The 10,832-nt window shown below is 38.2% G+C and overlaps 1 protein-coding gene across 1 annotated transcript in view; it reads right to left on the bottom strand.

Annotated features, from left to right (window-relative positions):
* Positions 1–7,928: 7,928 nt before the first annotated feature.
* RAB32 (RAB32, member RAS oncogene family) overlaps positions 7,929–10,832 on the bottom strand; it is a 28,630-nt gene continuing 25,726 nt past the window's right edge. Inside the window, exon 3 of the mRNA XM_055433393.2 lies at positions 7,929–8,449. Within this exon, the coding sequence (XP_055289368.1) occupies positions 8,303–8,449 (147 nt within the window). The 3' untranslated portion in view covers positions 7,929–8,302. The remainder of the gene's footprint in view (positions 8,450–10,832) is intronic.

Below are 10,832 nucleotides of genomic sequence, written 5' to 3'. Positions count from 1 at the left end.
CAAGAAGTCTTCAAAAATGTACTTCCAAATATGTCATTTAGTAAGAGTAAAAGACGACTAACTCCTTCCTAATGTGCAGTTCCAAAAATATCAGTACTAGAAGTAGTCATTTGGAAGCTTGTCCAACTCATTAAGAAGAAAATAAATATCGGTTTCCCTTCTTTACCTGTTGATTTAATATATCACATGAGGAATTAGAGGAGAGCAGAAAACCTTTACTTATCTCCTTTGAATTGTAAGTAGAAGAGTCTGATGCTGACATTCCAATGGTAGCACACGCTCATGCGTGACCATTGACGTGAATAATGTCTTAGTGATCACATTGGATTATGTCTGGCACCACAGTTCAAGATAGTCTTAAGTAACAATGAGTTAAAGAGCTGGGTACAGGATTCAATTTCATATACTCTTGATTCAGATTAGTTTGGTTCATCCTAGAGCTACCTTAAAATTTACATGAAGTAAATTCTTTTGTGGTCCTTCATTGAGTCATGAAATGCCTTAAAATTCTGCTACAGAATGAAGTATTCATTTCATGTTCCCTTTACAGTTTAAACAAAAATGTATGATGAGAAAACATTGAAATATTATAATATATAAATTCAAAACATAAGAACATAATATTTTACACTTAACACTGACTTAACCAGTCAATCTTCATCTTCTACCGAAATGGGTCTTTGAATGTTTGAATACAAGTGGATTTTTGTTTAACAATGACCATTACTTTAGAATATAATATGCTTAGCTTTGCATGTATTTGAGGAGTGCTTGTACATCCATCCTGTCATCATTTCCTATTTTACTTGTAATTCATTTCTGTGGAGAGACAACAGTTATACATATCAGTTGCAACATGCAATGTATTTATCATTAATCATCTTATCAGACAGAATTGAAAAGAAACATGCTCAGTTAGTAACACTGTTTTTATATATATTTATAGATATATATATAAAAATATATCTAGAGTATATATATGCAATTTTAAAGCTGTTATGCTATGAAAATTAGATTCTACTCCCAGCTATTAGAATCATTCTGAATCACTTTGGCTAGAAAATACTGTAATATTTTACAGTACTAACTTTCCATAAGAGAAAAAAATTGGAGAGTATTTCAGTTTGTAATCAATAAAACAAATCCTCAGAATTTCATCTTTTAGCCACAGACAGTGAAATGGTATGTTGAATTGAAATTGAAGCCAGTTTCAACCAGTTTATTATGGCTTCACTGTATTTCTTTAAAGTGCTGTAGGCTCTCAAATTACAATTTAACAGCATGACTAAAGCTATACTAAAAACTCAAAAGCAAGGTTTTCTTAAAGGGAGGGAAATGGCAGGTATAAATTTAGTGCAGTTCAAAAAAAAAATCAGCAAAATTATCCTACCACTAAAGGATAGCATTACATGTTAACTTAGAGTGAACATAAAATTTATAACATATGAATACACAAACCTGCAGGTTTGGCAGTGAGAAGAAGATTAAAAGACAATTGGTTTGATTGGAAAATGTTGATGAACTAGCAGGACAATGCCAGATGGTATTCAGGGGACTTTTCAGAGGCAATAGATTGATCTACTAATCTATACATACTTCTAGCAGTATCTAATATGTAACTCTAACCAGATCACCTACATTCTACCTCCTCATCCCACCACACATACACAACTTGGAGAATCAGAAATAAAAAGACTGGTGATTTTCTATATTCATATTTCAAAAAAAAATCCTGTTTTGGTAAAGAAGTAGGTGGTTCTTATGATTTCACATACAGACAAAGCCTGTTCTTTAAATTTCATAAATCGTTTATTCTTGGACACTGGCTAGAGTGAGCAACAAAATTTCACTCCATGCAAATGTAGGTGTACATTTTAACTCTGAGCTGAATTAGTCCAGCTATTAATCTTAGGAAAATTAACTGGTTTAGTGAGTAAACTAATATGTGCAAGATCCAAGAAGGGCCAAATCATAAAGGATGTTATTAAATGTAGTAAAAAGTAAAGATTTCAAAGGTAATTCAAAGCAGTATTTTTTTTAAGTATTATGGTTTAAATGGAAGTATTCCCTTTCATTTCAGTAGTCACATAGGAAATATACTGACCAATATAAAATGAACTGTACCATAAAAATGTAAATATTATCTGAAAAGCTCAAGTCAGCCTTGACCAAATTCCCCAATTCTAACCCTTCCCTGAGGCAATTATAATCAGAAATTTGGCTGTGCAAAGTCTTTAAATTCTTAATACATCTTTTTATATAATTGTTACTGTAAAGAATCTGCCTGCAATGTGGGAGACCAGGGTTCAATCACTGTGTTGGAAAGATTCCCTGCAGAAGGTAATGGCAACCCACTCCAGTATTCTTGCCTGGAGAATTCTATGGACAGAATCCTGGCAGGTTACAGTCCATGGGGTTGCAAAGAATTGGACAGGACTGAGCGACTAACACTTTCACTTTGTTATTATATAGTTGTACAGGATCTCCCTGTATGGGTATTCAGTCATCCATATCATTTTTCCCCTATAGATAAGCATTTAGATTACTTTTTTTTTTTACATGTTTATACAGTCAATGCTGGGCTTCTCAGGTGTGTGGTAAAGAACTCCCCTATAACGCAGGAGATGCAGGTTCAGTCCCTGAGTTGGGAAGATCCCCTGGAGAAGGAAATGGCAGTCCACGCCAGTATTCTTGCCTGGAAAATCCCATGGACAGAGAAGCCTGGTGGGGCCACAGTCCATGGGGTCAGAAAGAGTCAGACACTACTTAGCGACTAAAGAACAACAACAAACCAATCAATGCCTCAGTGAACAGGCTCCTCTATATTCTCCTTTGTGCATATAAGCAAATGTTTACCCAGAGTTGACCATAAGGGCAAATACACATTAGAATTAAAAGGCTTAATTCTCCCTGTGAAAAATAAGGAAAGGGACTCTCCCTGCCACTGCTTCCCCTTATTCTTTATAGCATTTCCATTTGAAAACTTAAGTTCTTTCTCTATGGCTTTGAAATGTATGTAAATCATTTTTAAAGATAATAAGACTCTCATCAGCTTGCTCAAGGACCCAGGAGCCATCTCTCTGACATGTGATCATCAAGGAATATAGGGTTCCATCTCCAAGTTTGTCTGGAAGCGGAGAAGCCTAACTTTGTTAGGGGCCTCACACCAGGTTGTGAAACGACTTCCTGCCATAAAGACATACAAAGCTTATTTTTCCTTTGGATAAATCCTGTTAGCTAATGCAAATGGTCATACCAGTTATTAAATGAATTTTGGATTCACTATGTATGACCAGTGGGGCTGATAAGCCCTCTTGCCCGAGGACTAATTATTGCGTACTTTGAGAACACCATGGAATGAGTTGGATCTGTTGGCTATGTGAAAGGGTAAAATTCTTTTCTGTCTTCACAGTCGCTTAGCATATTCCCTGTGATGAGCATGTTCTAGTTTCATGCTTATTCAATAATAACTGCTTTCTTTCTGTTCTACCTTTGTGGAGGGGTTTTCTGGGTTGGGAGGAGATTTTGTTCTTAATTCTCTTTCCCCAACAATAGCAGTTCCACTTCTAGGCAAGATATGGGACTAAGAGTCTAAAGTGAACAGCAACCAGGAAGAAAAACTTGGAGGTGTCTATCAAATCTAGTTAACAGTGGATTATGAATATCTATATTCCTGTATGTTCATCCAGATCAGGGATATAATCAAACTCATACATTTTTGCTAATTTTCCTGGATACTAAGATTTGACACATGAATTATCTCTTCTGTAAGTGCTGGTTTTATATTATTTGCTCATTTTTACTCATTGTCTTCTAGAATTTTTACTATTATTATTATCCAGTTTATTAATCCTCATCCAAGTTGAAAATATTTTCTTTGCTGTATTTGCTATACTTTTACTTACATCATTTGCTATCCAGGATATATTACTGTAACAAAAAACATCCGTTTTCTTCTTTGGCTTAAAGAATATGAAGATTTAAAGATTTTCTTTAGCCCAATGTCAAATTTTTTTTATACATGCTAAAGCTTTTGTAGTTTTATTTCTTGTTTTCACACTTATGTTATTAATTTACAGATTGTATCATTTTAAGGAACAGTGAAATAGAGGTAGGAACAGAGATTTGACTTCCTTTTTCCAGATGGCTACATTACTTGTAGGTTAGTCCAGCCTTTCAAAACCCTTAGGTCTCCATTTTCTGTAGTGTATGAAAGCAACTTTATTCTGCTGGTCCACTGTTTAAGGGGTTCAGACTTTAAAGCAACACTAATCTATAAATGGAAATGGAAGTGCTATATTTTGGGCATGTTCATGGTTCATGTAAAACCATAGATTTCAAACTAAATTACACTTTAACTATTGTTACCCAAATGGTAGCGTTTTCAAAATGAATATCACCATTTTTTTTTTTTAAAGCAGATTTCTGAGCACTATCCTCAGAAAATTAAATCAGAAGTGAGCACAGGCATTTTCAATTAGAAATTAAGTGAATAAGGAATTTCAAAATATTCTCTTCTTCCTTTTAATCATTTATGTAGCTTACCCTTGTAGGGGAGCAAAATTTTCCACCCCAAAATATGTCTCTTTGACATGAGGATTAGGTTAGGCTGATTATTTTTTAAGAAACCCTAGACTCAGGAAGTCATTTTTCTTTTCACCTCCACCTTAACTGCCTAAAAGGATTTAGATAAAAGGTCTGATCCACAAAGAGCAGTCACCAGAGATACCTACAAAGAACTTGGGTCAGGTGTGGTGGCAGGGCACTCAGCAGGGCCTGGAGACCAGAGTACTCTATGTGTCACTGTCTCTGCTGGCAAAGCAAGACTTCTTTACCAAACATTGGTTTTTCCACCTCTATGTGAACTGCTTTCCTCCCTTTTGAAATCACAGCCCTCACCCTCTTTTCTTTCTCTCAGATGGTAGATAAGCCTCAATTTCCTAAACAGTCCTTGGGTTTCCTTTTCCTGTGGGGCCCTGTTTGTATACAATTGAATTTGATTTTTTCTTATTAATGTCTCATGTCAGTTAATTCTTAACCAGCCAGAAGAACCTAGAAAGGGTGGAGGACACCTGTTATTTCCCTGACAGCCTAAATTCAAGCTTTATGTATAAGTTGCAAAAACAAATTACACTGAGAATTTAGGAGCAAAGCAAAAAATAATTACTCAGTTTTACGTCTACAGTGTATGGAATAATAAATAGAAAACTACCTCACACTGACATACAAAACCCTGTGTGTTTGCAGAAAAATAAGTTTTTAAAGGTGCTATCAATTTTCAAAAGATTGATGGCAAATAGATGGGGAAACTATAGAATCAGTGACAGACTTTATTTTCTTGGGCTCCAAAATCACTGCAAATGGTGACTGTAGCCATGAATTTAAGACACTTGCTCCTTGGAAGAAAAGCTATGACAAACCTAGACAGAATATCCAAAAGCAGAGACATTATTTTGCCGACAAAGGTCCATCTAGCCAAAGTTATCGTTTTTCCAGTAGTCATGCATAGATGTGAGAGTTGGACTGTGAAGAAAGCTGATCACCGAAGAATTGATGCTTTTGAACTGTGGTGCTTGAGAAGACTCTTGAGAGTCCCTTGGACTGCAAGGAGATCCAACCAGTCCATTCTAAAGGAGATCAATCCTGGGTGTTCATTGGAAGGACTGATACTGAAGCTGAAACTCCAATACTTTGGCCACCTCATGTGAACAGTTGACTCGTTTGAAAAGACCCTGATGCTGGGAAAGATTGAGGGCAGGAGGAGAAGGGGATGACAGAGGGTAAGATGGTTGGAAGGCATCACCAACTCGATGATCATGAGTTTGAGCAAGCTCTGAGAGTCGGAAGAGCTGGAAGAGAGGGAAGCCTGGCATGCTGCAGTCCATGGGGTCACAAAGAGTTGGCCTCAACTGAGCGACTGAACTGACTGAATCTTTAAAATTATTCTAAGAGAAGAAAACAAATGTGAAAATGGGCAAAGAAAGTGCTATATTCATGATTTTGAATTTACTGCTAAGTCAATTTAAAGATGATGAATTTCCTGTAAAAAATAAAAATCAATATATGAAAAAGGAATATTCCAAGCAGACTTCAGTCTTTTAGTGACTGTCTAGAATAAGTTTTGTATTACTGTTTTGGTTTTGGCATGAATATTTCATAATACTTATACTATTGGACTCTGGAATTTAAGAAAGCTTAAAAAGTTGAACTTTGTGCCTAGACTAGAAAAAAATTTATTTCAAGTATGACACGTATGTTTCCTAGAAAGCAAGAATTAAGGGTTGTATTAACTAAGTAGTGTTACTTAAATCAGGGTCTGCTTTCTATTCCTTGGCCTAAGGAAAATCTGATTCTGTAAAGGATACTTGTCCAAAGAGGTTAAGGATTTGATTTACTTAAATATATAACATATAAATCCATTGGTAATTCCTAGCCAAGGCTCGGGTTTAACACGGAAGAGCAAGCTACATTTTACCACTCACAACAATGACTACTTATTCTCAGAATACACCTGTCAGAGCAAATGCAATTTGCTAGTTTTTTTCCCCTGCTAAATAAATGCATAGATCTTCCCTATTTGAGCTCAAGCTTAATATACAAGACCTCATTGTGCACTGGTTTGGGGATGTCACAGATAACCTTTAAGTTTCCATTGAAAGAGATAAGTTGAACCTTTCATATGATATCAACTCCCTTAAAAATAAAGGGCAAAAGAAAAATAAAGACAAAAGTAAGAGACACAGACTTTTCTAAGGCAGAAAAGTATACACCAAATGACCTTTCTAGAACTACATGAATTAAACAAAATTTCAGTCAAAACATTTATTCTTTTCCTGAATTGGGTTAAATGACAATACAAATATTGTGACCCTGCTTTTAAGTTTCTCATGTACTATACTTTAAATGTTCAAAACTTTGGGTAAAACCACGTGACCCAGTTTCTTTCACAATGCCTGCTGTAGAAATCTTAATTGTACACACTTCCTTAGAAATAAATTCTCTCCTAAAGCATTATTACAGATTTGAAAGGACTAGTTAGAACTGCAACAATAATGTCAATCGAGTTCTTAGTTATCAAAAAACAGAAGAAGAGAGGAAAGAACTGACAAAGGCCGAGGAGAGATGTTCATTTATATTGTTTCCAACTGGTAGCAACCAGATCAGAAAGCCAGGGTGGTGGGAGTGCTTCTTGAGTCCTTAAGTTCAGTTCAGTGCAGTCGCTCAGTCGTGTCCGACTCTTTGCAACCCCATGAATCACAGCACGACAGGCCTCCCTGTCCATCACCAACTCCCGGAGTTCACTCAAACTTGTGTCCATCGAGTCGGTGATGCCATCCAGCCATCTCATTCTCTTTTGTCCCCGTCTCCTCCCGCCCCCAATCCCTCCTAGCATCAGACTCTTTTCCAGTGAGTCAACTCGTCCCATGAGGTGGCCAAAGTATTGCAGTTTCAGCTTTAGCATCAGTCCTTCCAATGAACACCTTAGGAGGGGATTTTAAGGTATTTAAGGGGAACAACCACATGCTTACAGCAGCAAGGGCTAGTTAAATTATAATATCTTAAGGATAACAATTTTACATAAGGTACCAAAGTTCCAGCTAGAAAAATAGATTGCTAAACAGAAACTTCCAGCTTTCCATGGCTAAGAGTCTAAGTGATAGTGAAAGTGATAGTTGCTGAGTTGTGTCTGACTCTTTGCGACCCCATGGACTGTAGTTCACCAGGCTCCTTTGTCCATGGGATTCTCCAGGCAAGAATACTGGAGTGGGTAACCAGTGCTTTCTCCAAGGGATCTTCCCGACCCAGGGGTTGAACCTGGGTCTCCTGCATTACAGGCAGATTCTTTACCATCTGAGCCACCAGGGGAAGCCCTAAAAGTCCAAAAGCCTCTCTCAAATATGAGGATGGGACAAAAATATAGACTCATGAAACTACAGCGAGGCTGCAGGGAAAGTTTATTACCACCCAGCTTTCACACTGAAAGTCACAACTTGTAAGACTTAACAAATACTGAGCAACAGTTATTTTTAAAGTTGTTGAAAAGGACGTAAACATTATCCTGAATATGATGGTAACAACAGCAGAAGCCTAAGTGCTCAGGGTGAAAGGGTGGAGCCATTGGCAGGACTCCTCAGCCAGGGTCCTTTTCAGAAAGTCTCAGGCTCCCGGGGTGGCGTCATTCGTTTTCAGGCGCAGCCCTGGGCAGATTTACAGAGCAGCGCATCCACCATCTGCGATCCAGTTTCAGGACTTTGCTTCCGGTCAGTCAGGCTGCGCCCGCAGGAGAGCAGCACACGCCACGTCAGCAACACTGTGTCTTGCCCTCTTTTTTCACAGTCTCCTCGTCCAGTTTAATTCTGCCATCGTTTTCTTCGTTAGGGAAGCTTTGGTGGTTGGCAAGAATGTTCTCCACCAGGAACCGGGCTGCTTCATCGATGTTGACATTATCCTACAGGACAGAAACCAGGATTAATTCTTAGAGGAAAGCATTAAGAGTATTATAGCAACTAGGAAAGTGTGTCAGAGAGGGCACGATAAGGACAGCTCCATCTCCAGCTCCGACACTAAAACTGTTTGCTGAGGGTCAATACTACTGCCTAACAGGTCCAGGGAACCCTCTTCCTCCTTCAAAGGATCCCTCTTTTTGATGTTCTTGTTTTTTGATGTTTTAAACTTTGGCGCTGAGGTTCAATGAACTATCTTCATGGCTGAAGATGAATCTACATCCTGCTCTAGGTTGCCAGCCACATAAGTGAAAGCACAGATATAAAAGGGCTTCCCTGGTGGCTCAGAGGATAAAGCATCTGCCTGCAATGCGGGAGACCCCGGTTCGATCCCTGGGTCGGGAAGATCCCCTGGAGAAGGAAATGACAACCCACTCTGGTACTCTTGCCTGGAAAATTCCATGGATGGAGAAGCCTGGTAGGCTACAGTGATGGGGTCATAAAGAGTCGGACATGACTGAGACATTTAACTTTCACTTTTCACTTTACAGATATCAAAACAAAACTCAATAATCTGTTCTTGAACATCTACTTCCAGTATTCAGGATACCTTGTGGAAAAAAATGTTAAAGGGTTCAAACCACATTCAAATATGATAAATGCAGCATATCACTTCCCCACCCCTGACTGCAAATTATGACTTTTAGTTGATGTGTATAAACTGAGCTGAAACAATGTTGTGGGTGAGATGTTAAGGATGCTCTAAGGAATCACTAGCGATCATACTTGTGTGACAGATTCATATGCTGTCATTGCATAAATAATAAGTAACACATAGCAAAAACTGTGCTTACTTATAAAGTAGAGGTAGTAGGAGCTATCAGACGTTTCTAAAGCTATTGTGAAAAATACGTAAACATATATTTATGAACTTGCCACGTGGCTCCATGGTAAAGAAACTGCCTGGCAATACAAAAGACATGGGTTCCATCCCTGGGCCGGAAAGACTCCCTGGAGGAGGAAATGGCAACTCACTCCATTATTCTTGTCTGGAAAATCCCATGGACAAAGAAGCCAGGGGGTTGTAAAGAGTCAGACACGACTGAGCGACTAAGCACAATATGCTCTTTTCAGCGTCTGAGGAGGCATACTTGCTTGAGTTCATGTCTGCCAGGCTTCTCCACTGAAAAGGGACTATTTTTCACTTTGCACTTAGTAAGTACAAATGTGTAAATACCCTGTTTTTCTCCATACCTTTCCCTACTCATTTTGACATCAATTAATTTTCTCCCTGGAACAAGTATTACTGTTATATTTAATGGTGACTTTCTATCTCCATCATTTCTTCTTCATTTATAATCTGGAATTCTACTCTTAGGAAGAGTTTATTCTCTTCTCTCCCATTTCAGTTCAGTTCAGTCGCTCAGTCGTGACCGACTCTTTGCGACCCCATGAATCACAGCACGCCAGGCCTCCCTGTCCATCACCAACTCCCAGAGTTCACTCAAACTCATGTCCACAGAGTCACTTGTTTGCTCATGTCATGGATTATTACTTTATTCTATGGATTAGATCCATAACAATAATTATTTACCTTGTTGTTCAATCTACTGTCTTAGATTTTGGAGCTCTTACAAGCAGGAGCCTGTGTCTTTTTGACATGTTTCCATCATTGTGCTGTTTCCTTAGCTTCTGGCACCACAGAATACCTCAGGCACATCTTTACTTTCCTTGTTCCACTAGTTACTGGATAACTATATTTAAAAATCAGATTCTGAGGACTTGTAAACTCATGAGTTCTGTGTCGTTATGGCTTCTAAATATCTTCAGCAGACACACCCAGGAAATACGTGATGTTTTTGAACTGTGGTGCTGGAGAAGACTCTTAAGAGTCCCTTGGACTGCAAGGAGATCCAACCAGTCAGTCCATCCTAAAGGAAATCAACCCTGAATTTTCACTGGAAGGACTGATGCTGAAGCTGAAACTCCAATACTTTGGATACCTGATGCGAAAAGCCACTCATTGAAAAAGACCCTGATGCTGGGAAAGACTGAGACTAAGAAGAGAAGGGGACAACAGAGTACGATGGTTGGATGGCATCATTGACTCAATGGACATGAGTTTGAGCAAACTCCAGGAGATAGTGAAGGACAGGGAAGCCTAGCATGCTGCATCCATATGGTCTCAAAGAATCAGACACGAACTAAGTGACTGAACAACAATACATACATTGGTATCTGCCTCTATGTTTACCTGTTTATACATATATGCGGTATGTGTGCATTTATGTATATCCACACACACATATATACACATAAACACAGGATTTATATATATATATGTATGTGTATACATACGTTAAACGTTAAGTTCATATGGACCTTTCC

The sequence above is a fragment of the Moschus berezovskii genome, chromosome 10 (assembly GCF_049115385.1).
Source record: "Moschus berezovskii isolate FMDL1 chromosome 10, NW_MosBer_1.0, whole genome shotgun sequence".
NCBI classification, from domain to species: domain Eukaryota; kingdom Metazoa; phylum Chordata; class Mammalia; order Artiodactyla; family Moschidae; genus Moschus; species Moschus berezovskii.
Note: the sequence above shows the minus strand (reverse complement) of the source record. Positions and strands in the feature narration are given on the sequence as shown.